At 50.2% G+C, this 18148-nt stretch overlaps 8 protein-coding genes across 8 annotated transcripts; 4 read left to right on the forward strand and 4 right to left on the reverse strand.

Moving 5' to 3' along the window:
- Positions 1–312: 312 nt before the first annotated feature.
- On the forward strand, positions 313–2190 carry BDV38DRAFT_272570 (FAD binding domain protein; the record flags this gene model as incomplete). Its single annotated transcript, XM_032057510.1, has 3 exons — positions 313–923; positions 1007–1497; positions 1553–2190. 3 exons carry the CDS (start codon positions 313–315, stop codon positions 2188–2190), a joined length of 1740 nt encoding a protein of 579 aa, XP_031911799.1.
- A 2076-nt stretch (positions 2191–4266) lies between these two features.
- Positions 4267–7957, forward strand: pmcB (putative calcium-translocating P-type ATPase(PMCA-type); the record flags this gene model as incomplete). Its single annotated transcript, XM_032060310.1, has 4 exons — positions 4267–5061; positions 5110–5540; positions 5590–5732; positions 5787–7957. The coding sequence occupies 4 exons, from the start codon at positions 4267–4269 to the stop codon at positions 7955–7957; spliced, it is 3540 nt and encodes a 1179-aa protein (XP_031911800.1).
- Positions 7958–7993: 36 nt separating this feature from the next.
- Positions 7994–8419, reverse strand: BDV38DRAFT_131398 (uncharacterized protein). The gene has a single exon (XM_032051300.1). It carries the CDS (start codon positions 8243–8245, stop codon positions 8030–8032), a length of 216 nt encoding a protein of 71 aa, XP_031911801.1. The 5' UTR covers positions 8246–8419; the 3' UTR covers positions 7994–8029.
- A 515-nt stretch (positions 8420–8934) lies between these two features.
- On the forward strand, positions 8935–9612 carry BDV38DRAFT_284615 (actin-related protein 2/3 complex subunit 5 family protein; the record flags this gene model as incomplete). The annotated part of the gene is made up of 2 exons (XM_032060311.1): positions 8935–9293; positions 9390–9612. The coding sequence occupies 2 exons, from the start codon at positions 8935–8937 to the stop codon at positions 9610–9612; spliced, it is 582 nt and encodes a 193-aa protein (XP_031911802.1).
- BDV38DRAFT_131424 (uncharacterized protein) lies at positions 9589–11102 on the reverse strand. Its single transcript, XM_032051302.1, has 2 exons — positions 10725–11102; positions 9589–10660 (listed from the first exon to the last, which is right to left on the reverse strand). The coding sequence occupies exons 1-2, from the start codon at positions 10950–10952 to the stop codon at positions 9824–9826; spliced, it is 1065 nt and encodes a 354-aa protein (XP_031911803.1). The 5' UTR covers positions 10953–11102; the 3' UTR covers positions 9589–9823.
- Positions 11103–11182: 80 nt separating this feature from the next.
- BDV38DRAFT_131448 (putative dynactin Arp1 p62 subunit RO2) lies at positions 11183–13483 on the forward strand. The gene is made up of 3 exons (XM_032051303.1): positions 11183–11287; positions 11384–11777; positions 11851–13483. Exons 2-3 carry the CDS (start codon positions 11434–11436, stop codon positions 13442–13444), a joined length of 1938 nt encoding a protein of 645 aa, XP_031911804.1. The 5' UTR covers positions 11183–11287; positions 11384–11433; the 3' UTR covers positions 13445–13483.
- Positions 13484–13563: 80 nt separating this feature from the next.
- On the reverse strand, positions 13564–15298 carry BDV38DRAFT_251382 (40S ribosomal protein eS7). Its single transcript, XM_032055041.1, has 3 exons — positions 14988–15298; positions 14578–14660; positions 13564–14505 (listed from the first exon to the last, which is right to left on the reverse strand). The coding sequence occupies exons 1-3, from the start codon at positions 15141–15143 to the stop codon at positions 14139–14141; spliced, it is 606 nt and encodes a 201-aa protein (XP_031911805.1). The 5' UTR covers positions 15144–15298; the 3' UTR covers positions 13564–14138.
- A 348-nt stretch (positions 15299–15646) lies between these two features.
- On the reverse strand, positions 15647–17226 carry BDV38DRAFT_251385 (Rab family GTPase). The gene is made up of 4 exons (XM_032055042.1): positions 17104–17226; positions 16755–16995; positions 16599–16662; positions 15647–16525 (listed from the first exon to the last, which is right to left on the reverse strand). The coding sequence occupies exons 2-4, from the start codon at positions 16836–16838 to the stop codon at positions 15879–15881; spliced, it is 795 nt and encodes a 264-aa protein (XP_031911806.1). The 5' UTR covers positions 16839–16995; positions 17104–17226; the 3' UTR covers positions 15647–15878.
- Positions 17227–18148: the final 922 nt, after the last annotated feature.

Genomic DNA, 18148 nt, shown 5'->3' on the forward strand with positions numbered 1-18148 from the left:
ACTAACCAAATAACTAACTATCGATAAAGGTAATAATAAGAGTCAAAAATCCCCATAGCCCTACCCCCCAAGGTACTCATGACGCAGATCATGACCAAACCATCATATATTATTGCCATTCTTGGCCCTAAAGGACCTTGGGATCCAAGTACCCCGGAGGCCATCATTTACCACCAGCAAATATATAGAAGCTGTACAGGATTGTCCCCTATATCTGCTAATTCAAAGAAAACGTTTGCTCTTCTGGGTATACCTGAATCTACGAATGACAACCCCTGAACAACCCTAAGAAACTAATACATACCATAAGCGATGGTGTCCAAAACATCCATACCCTCCTCCCCAGACCTCCTCGATGTAATTATCGTCGGCGCCGGGCCATGCGGCCTCGCCGTTGCTGCCAGACTAAAAGAAGAAACACCGTCCGCGCTGTTCACAGACGATGAGCACCAGCGTTACCACTGGATCAACAAGCATAGCGGCCGGATGGCGCTCGTGCAGGCTCGCCATGGCAAGCAGAAAAAGGTCAAAGCAGAGAAATGGCACGGATACACCTCTCGGCAATCCTTCTCGTCTACACATTCAGAGTCTATAGCGGGGTCTCCACCTTCACTGTCCTCGTCCGTTTCGACTGCTTCAGAGGAGACGGAGACTGGCGAGGTGGGGGACGGTTCGCCGTCCATTCTTGTTTTGGATAGTACTGGCGATAGATGGATGGAGCGATGGAATCGGGCTTTTAAGACGTTAGAGATTCAGCAGCTTCGCAGTCCCATGTTCTTTCATGTTGATCCGAGTGATCGGGATGGAATGCTGGCGTATACGCAGGAGATGGGGAGGGATTGTGATCTTTGGGAGATATCTGGGTGTGTGGGGAAGGAGTTGAGCAAGCATAAGAAGAAGAAGAAAATGAGGTCGAAGGCTGTGTGAGTACTTTTTCCTTTTTTTTTTTTTTTTTTCTCTCTGATTACTGTCTTAATCTTGGAGCTGATGGTGAATGGTGCTTCAGGGCTATAGGAGAAGTTGAGATTGATGAAAGGGACCGCAAAGACTATTTCTCGCCTTCTACGGAGCTTTTTGAGGATTACTGCTCTAGCGTCATCGCACGGTATGGTCTTAACACGCCAGGCATGATCCAACAATGTGAGGTCAATAATATCCAGTACGACTACCATGACGAGATGTCGCCTTCCGAGAAGATATTCACGGTTACCACAAATGATGGGGCTGTGTTCTATAGTCGGACGGTTGTGCTGGCCATTGGGCCTGGCAGGACGAAGGTCTTCCCGTTTAAGTTAACCGATGAAGAGGCAAACGGGGCTTGTCATAGTACGGAGATCCGATCATTTCCAAGCCCCAATGTGAAAAGAAAGATCCAGCAACGTCAGCAGACGAACCTGATGGTTGTTGGGGGAGGGCTCTCTTCGGCACAGATAGTGGATATGGCTATCCGGAAGGGAGTAAGCAAGGTGTGGTTCCTGTTAAGGTCTGATTTCAAAGGTAAGTAGTGGGGAGTCAGCTTTTGTCCTCCAATAAGTCTAACAGAAATTACCAGTCAAACACTTCGATATCGACCTGACGTGGATGGGCAAATTCAAAAATTTCGAAAAGGCAGCTTTCTGGTCCGCAGACACGGACGAAGAACGCCTCGAGATGATCAAAACCGCTCGCAATGGAGGCAGCATTACACCGCGGTATCAAAAGATCTTGAAGCAGCATGCAGCCCGCCACCGTGTCTCGATCCACTCTCGTACAATCATTCTCAGCCGTGAGTACTGCCCCATGTCTCAGACATGGCGCCTCACCACTGATCCTCCAATTCCTGACCTCCCTCGCATCGACTACATCTATTTTGCAACAGGCATACAGGCGGACGTGAACGAACTCCCGCTGCTTCAGCAAATGAACCGCGAATATCCGATTGAGACCAAGCAGGGTCTGCCGTGCGTTACGGATGATCTCATGTGGAAGGCGAATTTGCCTTTATTTGTGACTGGACGGCTGGCTGCCCTCCGCCTAGGTCCGGGAGCCCCTAATCTTGAAGGAGCGAGGCTAGGTGCAGAGAGGATCGCATGGGGGATGGAGGAGGTGCTGGGGCAGGGAAAGAGTGAGGATACAGCTGCTGAACGATCGAAAGAGTGTTTCTGTGGCTTGGGAAATCGATATGCTGGGTTAGCTGATGTGAATTGGTAACTTAGCTTTTGTGGCTGACTACCACAGGCAACTTTTAAACTTCTCATCATGTAGAGCCTCACATATGAGCCTCATCGTACAGGGTTGTGCACAGTCCGAGCATTGCATGACCGATTACGAAGTATATGAAGCCGTTCGTTGTTCAAGCGATTCGTATAACGTACTACTTGATACTCGTATTACATACACCTAAAGCAGTCTCTCCGCAGCCTCCGGTTTGAAATAAATGTAATATACAGTGTAATACCAAATATAATACCTGAAGAGTTATCTTCTATTTAATGATGCTGCCTAGGTCGATATAATACCAGCTTCACTGTTGCCTTCTCTTCATCTACGAACCCTCTGCATCCACATGGTTCTTCCAGGCAACCAAGCTTTTCTCAGCATTCTAAGCCTCAGCTTGGTCATCCAGACGTCAGATGGAATCAGCTTCAGACGACACTTGCCATCGACATGCGCGCTTAGCAGTCCTCCAGCTGCGGCGCCTACGCAGCGATTTCTTATCGCTATGAATCCGCCGCGCGTTCGCTGATACTGGTTGATTTGCCTCAATCAAATGTGGGACATGAATCGCCCAGTGCCACACATTTGCAACCTTGCGAGCGGAAACGCCGTGGTTGATGGTGATTTAATTAGCCAGGAAGAAATCATCTTCCGTGCATAGCCCGCACCGCCACATCACAAGCCACATGTGGCGAGTGCATTCACACCCGTTGCTTATTCGGCGAGAAACAACTCTGATTGGTATGTGGAGCATTGTTATGCAGTTGCAATTAGTCCCTGGCTCTATTTTACTTACGCCGGAGTATGTACTCCGGTCACGGATGATAGAGGCAATCCCGCAAATCATATGCTCTATCAAGACAAGAAAAACTATGGATAATTAGCTTTCTCGAAACTATTGGCGAAGGAGGCGCAGCCCACTGGTCTTCGTTACGGCAACTTGGCGTCAAAATTCTGGACTTCGATCAGCCAGACCCGTGTGTTTGCAGTGTTCTCCCGTCCGTAGCGCCGTCCGGACTCCGAGTCTCTATTCGCCGCTTCTCTATGGATTTTAACGCTTTCTACGAGCCACTCAGATTGTCTAATGCGCTATACATCGGCCGTAAGCTATTCCCCCGCGCGCGTCTGGTCGCGTTTGGGAAGTGTTGCAGACGCCAAAGTCGCGCCCTCTCAGGAGAGAGGACGTGGAATGGTTGAGGATACCAAATTCCTTTGGCGGTTATACTCGCTAGTTTATTTGCTCTCGGCAAAGTCAGTTTGGTCATGAAGCTCGTTGGCATGGGTGACAGACCCCGCTCTTGGATTAGAGCCGATCATTGTGACTCGTTGGGGTTCCCCCTTTCGAGCTACGGGGAGATTGTTAAGGAGGCTGTGCAAGTGGGAGTCTGATGCCCATCCATGTTGATGGAACCACTCACACGACCGGACACCCCTGCACCCACCAATATTCCATGGAATTGCTGCTGAGCTTGCAGATATCGACTGCAAGCTCCAGATTCTCCTTAGATGGCTTGGCTGTGACCGTATTTCTGTCGTGTGCTGTTGAGCTGGTACAACTTGGCATTCCTGCTGCTTCGGTGAGAGAGCCGTATCTGGCAAACGAAAATCTTAACAGAAATCTTATAAACAAATTATGATTATACCATTATCTGATTTTTTTTTTTTTTTTTTTTTTTTTTTTTACATTACCCAGTCTCGGCACTTACCTACACAGCCTCCTTGTTAGATAAAAGAACGCACCCTTCCCCATCACCTGGTTTCTGAACATGCCCTTAATTGAGGGGTTAATACTTTTTTATACATATTGATATTCATGTGCCTTTCGTCTGTCCCGGTCAGCAAATAAGCTCAGCGTATTAGTCGCAGAATGCTGACCCCAAACGAAAATCGTCAGGAGGGGTTTTTAAACCCCTTCGCAGGGACCCCTGCAAACAGAGAGGTAATGCCTTCAAGTCACTCACTATGACATACTCGGACGCATATTGATATAGAGAAAAGCAGTCGTCCGTTTCTTCCGGGCCATGGCAAACAGACGTAGCGTCAGCCCAACCATCTTCATTATCACCAGACATGGCGTCAACCCTCAGTCCAGATAGACTATCAGTTCAGAATGGACCCCCTCGATCATCACATTCATCATCACCTTCGCTTGGCGGTGAAACTTTACGGTCAAGAGCAGACTCAACTATCTCTTGCGCAGACACTGTTGTCAGGTCAAGAGCAAACTCTGCAGCTACCACCACCAAAGCTGTATACGATGACGTCTCAGTGGCAGATGCCTTGAATCCGGATGCTCGGAATGAAGATGATTTCATCGTGCAAGATAATAAGTTTGCCTTTTCACCCGGCCAGCTCAATAAGATGCAAAATCCGAAGTCCCTGGCTGCTTTTCAAGCGCTTGGTGGCTTACATGGCCTGGAACGCGGCTTGCGGACCGATTTGGCAGCTGGGTTGTCTGTAGATGAGGGTCACTTAGAAGGCGCCATTAGCTTCCAAGAAGCGACGTCGTCCGGGAACACCCACCCCAAACAACAGTTATCCTCAATTACAGAGATACCTGCACCCGAAACCGACTCACAGTTCCAGGATCGCATACGCATCTTCAGCCAAAACAGATTGCCTGCTCGTAAGTCGACGGGCTTTCTGAAGTTGCTTTGGCTTGCATACAATGATAAAATCATTATCTTGCTCACTATCGCCGCTATTGTATCTCTGTCTCTGGGTATCTATGAGACCGTCAGTGGAGGCTCAGGGGTCGACTGGGTCGAAGGAGTTGCTATCTGCGTTGCGATATTGATTGTCACCGTTGTGACAGCCGCCAACGACTGGCAGAAAGAAAGGCAGTTTGCCAACTTGAACAAACGTGTAAGTATTCTGTCTTGGTGTCTGTGGATTACTGTCTGACAGCCCTAGAACAACGACAGAGAAGTCAAAGCCGTCCGCTCGGGCAAGGTGTCCATGATTTCAATCTTCGATATTACCGTTGGAGATGTTCTTCACCTTGAGCCCGGCGACTCTATCCCTGCTGATGGTGTCCTGATATCCGGTCACGGAATCAAGTGTGACGAGTCGTCCGCTACTGGCGAGTCAGACCAGATGAAGAAAACAGATGGATATGAAGCCTGGCGGCAAATTGCAAACGGTACTGCTACGAAGAAGCTCGATCCTTTCATGATTTCCGGCGGTAAGGTCCTTGAAGGTGTAGGGACCTACCTAGTAACGAGCGTCGGACGGTACTCAACCTATGGGCGCATCCTATTATCATTGCAAGAGAGCAATGATCCGACCCCTTTGCAAGTTAAGTTGGGGAAGCTTGCCAACTGGATCGGCTGGTTGGGCTCTGGGTAAGTTACACAATCCTTTGCTTGTAGACAACATGGCTGACCTCTCCAGCGCCGCAATCATCCTGTTCTTCGCATTGCTTTTTAGATTTATTGCTCAACTCCCGGACAATCCTGGCTCTCCTGCCCACAAGGGAAAGGAATTTGTCGATATTCTCATCGTTGCTGTTACCGTTATTGTCGTCGCCATTCCTGGTTAGCTTTCCATCCTCACATTGCTGCAATAATAGAAATACTGATGAGAAATAGAGGGTCTCCCACTGGCCGTAACTTTAGCACTCGCCTTTGCTACAACAAGGATGGTCAAAGAGAACAACCTTGTGCGCGTCTTTCGTGCTTGCGAGACAATGGGAAACGCCACGGTCATTTGCTCCGATAAAACGGGGACTCTAACCCAAAATAAAATGACTGTGGTCGCGGGGACACTGGGACCAAAGAGCTTCGGACAAGACGACAATTCCAACTCCTCAGTGACCGCAACTGAGATTTTCAAACAACTCTCCTCTAGGATGCGCGACCTGATCATCAAAAGCATCGCACTTAACTCGACCGCCTTTGAGGAGGAAAAGGATGGCGCGAAAGAGTTTATCGGGAGTAAAACTGAAGTAGCATTGCTACAACTGGCTAAAGACAACCTCGGCATGGATGTCACTGCTGAACGTGGATCCGCGGAGATAGTGCAGTTAATTCCCTTTGATTCCGCCCGCAAGTGTATGGGAGTGGTGTACCGGGAGCCTACAGTGGGCTATCGACTTCTCGTCAAGGGGGCTGCTGAGATCATGGCTAGAGCATGCTCGACGAAGATAGCTGATACGGATGGCTCTGACGGCATCGCTGTTGATCAGTTCACCCAGGAGGATAGCCGGAGGATACTCAATACTATTGAATCCTATGCCAACAAATCTCTACGAACGATCGGGCTGGTCTATCGCGATTTCTCAAACCTTTCCAGCTGGCCTCCGAGCTACATCAAGACCTCAGAAGATGATTCAGACGTGGCTCAGTTCGAAGAGCTTTTCCGTGACATGACATGGGTTGGTGTTGTAGGCATCCAAGATCCTCTCAGACCCGAAGTACCTGCAGCTATCGAGAAGTGCCGTACTGCCGGTGTGCAAGTGAAGATGGTCACTGGTGACAACATAGCAACAGCCACCGCCATCGCCTCGTCGTGTGGTATCAAGACAGAAGATGGAATTGTTATGGAAGGCCCTAGGTTCCGCCAGCTGTCGGATGATGAAATGGACCAGGTACTTCCACGTCTTCAAGTTCTGGCCCGCTCATCGCCTGAGGACAAGCGGATCTTGGTAGCACGGCTGAAACATCTGGGAGAAACTGTGGCGGTAACTGGAGACGGTACCAATGATGGCCCTGCATTAAAAACTGCTGATGTTGGCTTCTCCATGGGTATCGCTGGTACAGAAGTTGCCAAGGAAGCCAGCTCAATCATTCTCCTTGATGATAACTTCAGTTCGATTGTAACAGCAATAGCATGGGGTAGAGCTGTGAATGATGCCGTGGCCAAATTCCTCCAGTTCCAGATTACGGTCAACATCACTGCTGTCGTCCTCACCTTTGTTTCGTCCCTCTACAGTAATGAGAATCAAAGTGTCTTGAGCGCAGTGCAGCTTCTTTGGGTTAATCTGATCATGGATACCTTCGCAGCCCTCGCTCTTGCAACTGATGCGCCGACGGAAAAAATCCTCCATCGCAAGCCTGCCCCGAAGAGTGCATCCTTGTTTACTGTGGTCATGTGGAAGATGATCCTCGGACAGGCAGTTTACCAGCTCGCCGTAACTTTCATGCTATATTTCGCCGGAAGCCACATCCTCAAGGATCATCTCAGTGCTGATAATGGACAGAAAGAGCTCGCCACCGTCGTCTTCAACACGTTCGTATGGATGCAGATTTTCAATGAGTTCAACAACCGAAGGCTTGACAACAAGTTTAATATCTTCGAAGGAATGTTTAGGAACTACTGGTTCCTTGGAATCAATTGTATCATGGTCGGCGGCCAAGTTATGATCGTCTATGTCGGAGGTGAGGCTTTCGGCGTGACTCCCCTGAACAGCATCCAGTGGGCTGTTTGTATCATCTGTGCGATCGGTTGTCTCCCGTGGGCTGTGGTTCTCCGCCTGATTCCCGACAAGCCGTTCGGGATCGCGCTTGACTTTGTTGTCAGAACCGTAGCATTAATCCTGCGGCCTATCAGCAAGGCTCTGGGTTTTGTTGGGAAGATGTTCAAGTCTGCTGTGCGACCTATTCAACGGGTTACCAAGCGAGCATTCAACAAACGCCAGAATGAAGACATTGGTAGACCGGACGAAGAGGCTACCGTTATGACAGATCTGAAACGTCTGCAAACCCCTGAGGCACCAACGACTTCGGTGACAGTGCCTCCGATTACTATCACGACCTCTTGACGAATCCAACATACGATATGACTGTCACTGATCTGCCTCACGGCTGCAGGGCAGTTCCCCTCTGTATACTAGTTAACGGATGCACCACATGCATGTTATTGTACATACACATAAAGTGGCTGGGTGGTATGATGTCTTTATGTTGCATAGCGGGTGTTTTGTACTTTTGTTGGCTTTTAGATTAGCGCGCCCATGATTTTTGCGATATACAGATACTCCCATGTAGATAGTTAGCCAGGACTTGTTTGAATCTGAAACTTGCTTTTCAATGCATACCTTGAGCTCCATATATCATAACCGATTTTCGCCTTCTCTCATTTACTTATCTGCTGTGATTATATATATGAGATGATGTTGAGCTGATGGATAAGGAATCAGCACTGTGTTACTATTTCGTATACATATAATATAGAACGTTCAACAAGAATTCTTCAAGTAAGTGAGCAAACTTGAAGCGACCTTGGTACCAAAGCCGCAGATGGGCGTTTACACAGAATGATTAGTACTTGGGTATACTGTGCAGCACTGATTTTATGCCTCAGGCGTCCAGGCCCACCTCCGCACCGCCGCAACGCCGCCCACATCATCATCATCATCATCTCGAAGATATCCAGAGTAGTAGCTCCAACTTTTTCACTTACTTCCTTCACACTGCCCAATTCGACCCGTGCATAAGCCAAGAAGACGGTCAGTGCACCTTGCCCCTATTCCCTATCGGACAGGAAGAGCAACGAGCTGCTACACCTCCTGTCTGTCCCTCTTCTCCCCGCTCCCGTTACCGTCGGACTCGATAATGACGGTGCCTGACCGTGAATGGAACCTAGCTAACATACAAACAGCGCCGGGCTCCTACTCGCTCAACCGTATCCCTAGCCATACCACGGAAAGATCAAGCACACTCCCCTACCATAATCTAAGACCCTCCGAGCCAACTCAACCTCCTGAACCACACTCCGAAACAAACAAAAACATCCGCCATGGCTCAACTCAACTATCGCACAATCAACATCGACGTGCTGGACCCGGAGTCCTCCGTCAACTTTCCCATGGAAACCCTCCTCCCCCCTACCCTCCCTGCCCCGACCACATCCAGCGAAGCCGCAAACGTCGCCGCCCAGGTGCGCCAGCTACTCCGCAGCGGGGATGCCGAGGGAGCTCTGCGCGCTGTCCTCGATACGGCTCCGCTAGGTGGAGATGACCGCGCAAAGGAGGTGCACTTGGCTACCGTTATTGAGGTGTTGCAGGGAATTCGACAGGGCGAGATGATGAGGGTGCTGGAGGGGGTTTGTAATGGACAGGGCGGTTCCGAGCGAGCGGACTGCTTGATGAAGTATTTGTATGTTTTATGTTTCTTCCTTTCTTGTTTTAAAGGCATTTGCTTTTGTGTTCGAGGTTGATGTTGAATGTCTCTGGGTGCTAATTGTTATACTAGGTACAAGGGAATGGCGGCCCCCGGGCCTAGCAGCGGGGCGCAATCGCCTCGCAAATCGGTCTCCCCTCAGAGCACCGGATTCTCGCAGATTCAGGCCAGGAATCTTGGCGAAGGTGGCGGTGGTCAGCAGATGAGTGTCCTGTTGAGCTGGCATGAGAAGTTGGTGGAGGTGGCGGGCACTGGGTCGATTGTCCGTGTGATGACGGACCGGAGAACGGTCTAGTCCGATCGGATTGGGCTCTAGTTCTGAGATAGAGATGAGGGGACAGATAAACGGGTGTATGGGGAATCGTTGATATTCAAATGTTTTTCGTTCGTGCCTGTGTTCATACTTCGCTGTCTTCGCTTTTCTACCCCCCGCAAATGGATGATATCCTAGATTCTAACGGTATAGTATACATACTGAACAACATATAGTTTACAATTCCCTCATCTTATCGCTGATTGGAGAAATCGCCACCACCCAGAATATCCTTCAAATTAACCTCTCCACTACCTCTAGCCAGAGGCTGAGCTTGTCCCTCTCCTTCCTTCCACCCAATCATGTAAATCAATCTGAACGTCGCGGGGATGCCCCTCGACCCTTCTTCCTTGTGCAATTCCCGGTAGATCGCCTCATTGGCAAGCAATACATCACGCGACATCGGCCCCAATTCCCGGTGCAAGATAGCATTGTTCTCGCCCATCGACTGCAAGTCCTGCATGAGAGCAAATGTATCCGGGTATTCCACCACGATGTCCTCCACATCAACCGTGAGCATCTTGAATCCGGCCTTATTCAACAGCCCACCTACATCACGCACATCCGCCAGTGGCGAAACATGCGGACTCACTCCACCCCGTCGCTCCATATCCGCCAGCTGCAACGACGTCCGCAGCTCAAACAATGTATCACCGCCAAACATAGCCGCAATGAACGGACAATCCGGCTTAAGAATAGAGTTTACCTGTGCCAGTAGCGAGGGTAGATCGTTAATCCAGTGAATAGAGAGGGAAGACAGGACGGCATCGAATGTGTTCTCCTTGTAGGGAAGGCTCTCGAGGTCGGGGATGACCTCCCGCTTGATAGAAATCTCCTTGTTGAAGGGCTCGTCCGCATCACGGTGGAGAAGGGATTGCGAGGTGTCGACACAGGTGAGGTTCGAGATGCGGGTTGCGAGGGGTGGTGAGTTTGGGTTGACGGGGTCGATGTCGGGCATTGTTAAGGCGCGAGCAATATTACAGCTGTTTGCGCCGAGGTCGAGCACATTCGGGATGTCTCGTTTTATGTCCTAGATCCCAGATCGTTAACCTCTTGGTTCTCATTGATATGGATGTAACTGTGAAGAGACGCACCAGTAACCGCTCGCATAGCCGCATGGCTACCTCATCTTTGATGTAATCTGTCTTCCGGCTTTCCTCAACATTCTGGGCCGCGCGGTCCTTCTGTATATGTTTTACTTTGCGGTTGAATATTTCTAGGACGGGGTTGCCGGGCGTTTGGCTAGCGTATGTTCTGATAGCTCTGGATGTGAATGTCCGGGGTGAAAATACCGCCGGACGGAGGATTTGGCGGAGAGACATGGCTGTGTCCTGGGGGCTTCAATTGTCCTTTTTGGATCAAGTGAGAGGACTTAGAACATTGCGGTTATGTGGGTATGATGATGTGTGCAAGGTCGAAGAAGTTGCGGCGGAGGTTAGATTTATTTAATGAAAATGCGGGAAGTTTGCGGCGTGACGTCGGCGGAGCTTTCAGACTTAGATAAATTCCATTTCAACTCCGCATTTCGTGCGTTGTCAACAATTCCATCCCCGCGGGCTTGCGCCCATTTTTACGGATTTTTGAAACTATTATGGGTGTTTGTGAGGAACGATTACGACCATATTGGTAAAGACATTGTGGATCTATTAATGGTTGCGTATGTACAAATTGTTAAGAATATCTCCCCCTATTGGGGTAACTGTTTCTGGTCGCGCTATTGTTTCTTTGGATTTGCAAGGCTAATGCATACAAGCTTAGGGCATGACTAACTTGACCATACGCGCTCCGATTTAGCTCCTCAACATGTCGCGTCCTTTCCCTTACGCCTACATCTCCTGTCCATGTGCCGACACCCCCGTTCCCGATCCAGCCAGGAAGCGGAGATCAAGAGAAACTTCCCACAAGTCCAATCCGGAGGACCCCAATGCTCCGGTTCCTCAAGATTATGACTTTGAAGATGAACGCACATTTGACCCGCGATCTCTCCGGTCCAACTTTTCTTTGTACCCGCCGGAACAACTACTATACTGCGAGGACTGCCATCAGATCAAGTGTCCCCGATGTATAACGGAGGAGATTGTATGCTGGTACTGCCCTAACTGTCTGTTTGAGACACCGAGTAGCATGGTTCGGAGTGAGGGGAATCGGTAGGTTGTTGTTCATTGAGAAGTGTATTGGATCACCTTTACCGAATGAATGCTAAGGAGGAGGTCGTTATAGATGCGCCAGAAACTGCTTCAATTGCCCCATATGTACTGCTCCACTCGCGGTTACTACGTTGGAGAATGTCACCGGAGGTGGAAGTCAACAAGGCCCGTGGGTACTATCATGCGGTTATTGCATGTGGACGACTCTAGACATCGGCGTCAAGTTCGATAAGCCCACCAACATCCGCACGCAATTGTCCAAGATGACGGACTCTTCCCGGGGAAGACAAATGTCCAAGACCTTTAGCGACCTCAAGTCCCCGCTATCCACGTATTCTTCGATTGACGATCAATTCCCCTTGCCTAGCGAGATAAGAGGGGATGAGACCAACCCGGCCAACGAGCAATCTTCTGGGCCATTGAATCCAGAGTCACGATTCCAGGCTCTGAAGGGTTTCTACAAGAGTCAGATAGCATCGACCTCCTCATCACCTAACGACCCCCTGGCTGATTTTGGAGCTGGATTCTCCTCCCCGGGGGCCCTGAACCGTATCATGTCCCTGTACACCTCATCATCCCGTCTAGGCAATCTCTACGGCGGCACTAACAAGAAACCGAAATCCAAGCCCCCAGTCATGCGAGAAGCTCTTACAACCAGCGAAGGATTAAGGGTGCCGGCACCCGATACAGAAAATGCACTAATCCGACGCATGGCCTCCGACGACTGCGGATGGGACGGAATGGCTTCCATCGAACAGCGTACATTCCAATCCCCCGACGCACGATTCGTAGAAGACCTCCTCCCGCTACCGGTGCTACTTCGCACAAAACGGTCGAAACGTTGCAAGTCGTGCAAGCATATCCTTGTCAAACCCGAGTTCAAACCGCAATCGACCCGGTTCCGCATCCGCCTCATCGCCCTCAGTTACATACCTTTACCAACCCTCAAACCCCTAGTCCCCAGCCCCTTTGCCGGACTCCCGTCCGTCGCACCCGCCGCCGCGCCAAACCTGGATGCCTTGTCACCGCTGAAAACCGTGCAGCTCCTGCTCACCTTGAAGAATCATATGTTTGACCCGGTGCGGGTGACACTCGCCACGCCGTCGGTGACACCTGGGCGCGTGGCCTCAAAAGTCACCATCCTGTGTCCACAATTCGACATCGGTGCTAACAGCGACGTGTGGGACGAGGCCCTGCAGGGTTCGTCTGCTCCCGGTGACGCGCGCGCCTCCCGATCCGGCACCCTAGGCTCCACCGAGAAAGTCGCAGAGGCCGGAAAAGTGTGGGACAAGGGACGAAACTGGACCACCGTCGTCCTGGAGGTCGTGCCCGGGACATTACCTGGCGGTGGTGCCACAGGACGTAGCCACATGAAACAGCATGATGACGACAACGACGATGATAACGATGGCTCCGATGCCGACTCCGATGCCAATGTGAATGCCCTGGATTGGAGCGGACAAAGTAAGGACCCTAACCAACAGCTCCAGCCCGATGAAGATGTCTTGGAGATCCCTGTCTTTGTGCGGATGGAATGGGACTCCGAGAACCAGATCGATCAGGAGCAATCTGTTGGTAAGGGGCAGAACTCAGACACGGTCAAGAGGGAATTAGCGTATTGGATGGTGTTAGGGGTGGGAAGGATTAGTCCGGAGATGGGATTTTAGATATTGGTGGTTCTTAGATTGGTTGATAGATGATCTTCCCTTTATTTACGTACATACCCTTGTTGTTTTGAATTTCCTGGATGAAACTTAAGTGTCCTACACCTCATTATATATATGGATATACCCCCCCGGGGGTATAGATCTAACAGAAAGACTTTTAGGGCAATACGGACTAAATCCTACTAAACAATAAGCTTAATCGGGACAAGAGAAAATAAACCACGTGCGCAGAAACCTCTACATGAACTACGGGGACGGAACCGGAAGAATTAAACTTGGGGAATAAGCGCAAAAGAAAAAAAGAAAAAGAGGAAAATGAAATAAAGAAATATTTTTTGTTTTTCAACCACGCCGAACAACAGGAAAAGCCCGGACCAAAAGATCATGAATGATATTATCACATCACATCACATCCTCTTTTTTCATTAGGGAACCCTAAACCCGAAGGACCAGATCAAGAAGCTACCCACCACCGCACAGCGCCCGCGGACGCAATGCACAACAAGATATTGCCGTTCCTCCTCGTCCCAAGTTTCCTTCTTCTTTTTTCTTGTCTACTTCAAGAGAAAAAAAAAAGACGTAAGCCCGCGTTCTTGTTCTCGAAAATCCCAGACTTATTTTTCTCTCATTGGCCTAATCACAGGAAAAATATAGAAGACTTTAAAAGGACATAAGGGAGAAAAAAAATTGGCATCTAGAAGTCAGAGGCGCTGCTCTGGGGGAACTCGAAGACGACGTTGCGGCCGGTCAAACGACGGTAGACCTCGCCGTAGGCATCGAGACGGTGGTCAACACCACCACGCTCCTTCTCATCCAGGATGACCTTGAGGGTCTTGCTGCCGTCCTCCTTGGTGCGGATGCGCTTGCCGACGATCTCAACGGGGTAGACCAGGTCGCCGAGGATGGCGTCGTGGACAGCAGTCAGAGTGCGGGAACGGGGACGCTTCTGCTTCTGGTTGGTGCGGGAGTTGACAGAGCGCTTGGGCTTGGGCAGGATGCGGCGCTGAGCAACGAAGAGGACGTGGCGGTCGGAGAACTTCTTCTCGAGCTCACGGGTCAGGCTATTTTTGGCAAATGTTAGTCTCGGGGGATATCTCAATCTAAAAAGGACCAGGTTCTGGATGTGCTCGTACCGCTGCTGGATCTTGTGGAAGCCCTGGAGGAGAGGGACAGGGACGAAGATGATGACAGCCTTCTTGCCGTGGCCGACCTCAACCTGTAATATCAAACCGTCAGATCAACTCTTGCGGGATAAGATTATTCAACTGCGCATATGCGGTTTTTTGCAGGCGCAGGCAATTCTCATGTAGAATCAGAAATTGTTTCTCTGGTCGCCCCCCTCTTTCATTCCAGCCTAGTGATGGACACACAATCATCCTCCATTTGGATTGCACCGCCAGCTGACGCACAAGCACACATGGCTTGATTCCACCATAGGTTCCTTCCCATTCCGACGAATATCACATCACTCCTTCCCACAAATGACCAGAGACAAATTCTGATGCTGCAACGTGCGGTGCCAAATAGATCGGGCAGATCTTACCTCACGGGCAGAGACGAACTGCAGAGGACGAAGGGTGGCCTTCAGGTCCTGTGTGTTGCTCTCCAAGTCGAAGAGAGCGCCGGCGATCGCGTTCTCCAGCTCGGAGGGGTTCTGCCTCGAGGGCGAGTTGAGGGCGATCTTGTTGATAGCAGCCATTTTTGCAGACGAGCGACGGATAGCGGGCTGTGCTGCTGGTGCTGCCTTTCCTTGTCGCGGGTTGTTGGGGGTCGTGGGAATAAATTCGAGGATTGAAACAGAGGTCCGTCCAGCATCCAATTCTGCTCCGTTTGGTGTGGGATCGGAGGCTCGGCGCCTCGCTTAGCGACACGGAGCTTGTCCTCTCCCGGTTAGCGCATTACCCTCCTAGGGAAAGCCTAGTCCCGTGACCTGTCTGCCCTCAATATCAAGAACATTAAAAGAAAGGTTATCTATCAGTTATTACCTAGCAATAGGCTCCATAGAAAACTATTACTCTACTTGGTGCGGATGCTCAATGGCATCCCATCCTATTTGTGATAGCAGGAGGTAACTGAAAAATAGTAAACAATACCCTTACCAAGTTCCTACCAGTACAACATCGGGGAAGCACCTATCCATAATGATAAAGACAAACAAAGACCTCTCGCTGAGTGCCAGAGAATCTGGGGTGTTAAAAAAAAAAAAAAAGGAACAGAACAGAAAATAAAAGGTGCCAAGACCTGGCATGAAGCACAAAACATAAACAAAAACACAGGTTGACGCCGGGATATGAGAAACTACAATGATGACACACCATGCTTTGTGGCACAGCCCCGAAGGTCCTAGGTAATTACTCTGTAATCAAACCTAGTCGCGAGATTGCTGCACGGATGAACAAACATTACGGACTGTAGAGCAGACGCGCAGCCGAAATTAACAAGCACAGCCTTCTTTAGCCGTGGCAGTAGACCGGTCTCCCAGGTTGACTCGTGAGTCCTCCGCCGGACGGCCACCTCCCAAAGTAGTCTGACCCGTACCGGCGCCAGCTCCGCGTCCACTCTTCAAACTGCTCTCTGGGATAGCATTGGCAATTGCGGTGAAGACCTCCACAACATTCACACCTGTCTTAGCGCTAGTCTCGAAGAACAGTAGGCCCTCTTCGTCCGCATATGAACTAGCCTCCCGTGTCGAGACCTTCCGGGCATCTCCAGGCGTGGCATCTTGCTCCTCCTGGGGTTCACCAGCCGCCTCATCTCCGTCAGCGGTAGCAGTAAGAGGCTGCTGTTCGCCATCCACCTGTGGCTCCCCAGAAGCTTCGTTCCCGTCGTTTGTCAAGTCCAGCTTATTGCCGACGAGAGCGATCACAATCCCGGGGCTGGCTTGCCGCTGTAGTTCGGCGACCCAGTGTTTGGCCTTTGTAAGGGAAGATGGTTTGGTGACATCGTAGACTACTAGCGCCGCCTGGGCGTTACGGTAGTACATGGGGGCAAGCGAGGCGAATCGCTCCTGACCGGCTGTATCCCAGATTTCGAACTTGATTGTCCGGGTCGGGAGGGAGCATTTTTGAGTCAGGAAGGCAGCTGGTATGACATCAGCACCCGGAAGAGGTTGCATTAGATGCCGCTCAAAAATCGACAACTTCGGATCTCCTACCTCCAATAGTCGGCTCTTTGTTCTCTTGAAAGTCATTGTTGACAAATCGCAGAACTAGCGATGACTGTTCACGGTCATCCGTTCATCCATTTGTCAGTCTTCCAGGTTACCCGTGTACAACGGCAAGAGGGCGAAGGGAATCAACCGAGGCCGTACCTTTCCAACTGCCGCCTCGCCCAAAAGTACCAGCTTCACGCTACTACTCGGCTTCGGAGTATTTGTGCTAGTTGCCTCAGACATGACAGCAGAGCCCAACGGATGGGTGGCTATACACGATTAGGTTGATTTGCAGGGACGCCAGCACGGGTGGTGATTATCAATCTCGTCGATGATTTCAGCTCGCCAGGGGCGGGTAAGGTCGACAAGAACTTAGAGAGCGGTAAGTAATCAAGGTAGCCTGAAGGAAACGTCAGCCCTTGGGGACACGAGAGAGCCTAAGTTGGAGACCTGAGCAAGGGTCGCGAAAGGAAAAATAGACAAATGAAAGCCAGGGTCACCAACGTACTGCACCAATACCAAGAGAAAATAGCGGTGGGCACAAGTGCACTGTCGCAAGGTACTAGGAAAGATCAATACCCAGTGAGGCGGAGGGAATTAAACGGTCGTCACTTTAGATGATGGAGAGGTCGCCTCAATCCGGCTTAGCGTGGCGCCTTTAGCACGATGGCAGTCACGGGATGTTTCCGCCTTGACGGGTTTCGAATCTACTCAATGACTGCCATTTTGTATTTTCAGCGGGTAACCTCGGACGGTAAATATTAATTTCCTTTCCCCCAATGCTTCATTGAAAACACACTACATGATCTGTGTCGCCCTCTTCTCTCCCTGTTCTTATTTTTAATGGCTCCAACTCATCAATATTGATTGTACAGAATCCATGTCCAGTTCAATGGATGGTGAGACATATCAACTTCCAACTGGCGGAACAGTACCCAACTCTCAATCTCCTATGATTGGCAGGAGATGAATCTTGCCAACGCTAGTCTGGCTTCCGTCTTTGAGGCATGCTGTCAATAATGACAACATATCATGCAGGCTAGGCATGATGGGCCAGTATCCTCCAACGAGAGTCATTGCCAGGGAGTTGGGAACCATTTCCAATGACGCCGGCCCACTGGCGCGGACAACGTTGCACAGCATGATTTGTGCAGATCCCCGGGCCGTAGGCTGTAGCTGCCCAAAATACAAACCACAACAACAATAAGAATAATAATACTCATACTAAATGATTAGCACATGCAACGGGGGCTCGAACACCCTTGATGTTTGCACCAGGATCCACCAAGATAATGCGCTGCTTACAAGAATTCCAGCAAATCAGATGGCTGATACTCAGTGTGCCTCCGCAGCCAGCCCACCCCTCCGGGGGATAATCAACCTACAGCCGTGTCATGGTCTGTGACCCGTTCACAATAGAATCGAGGCTTGTGCCAAACGTTGTCTCTGAAGTTCGATGGGGAAAGAAAAAAAAAAAGAGAAAAAAAAAACTTGAACAGAAGGTTGGAGAAGGCACGCCTGTTTCCATTCTTAAGATGTGCTTGTAATATGAT

The sequence above is a fragment of the Aspergillus pseudotamarii genome (genome assembly GCF_009193445.1).
Source record: "Aspergillus pseudotamarii strain CBS 117625 unplaced genomic scaffold BDV38scaffold_40, whole genome shotgun sequence".
Taxonomy (NCBI): Eukaryota; Fungi; Ascomycota; class Eurotiomycetes; order Eurotiales; family Aspergillaceae; genus Aspergillus; species Aspergillus pseudotamarii.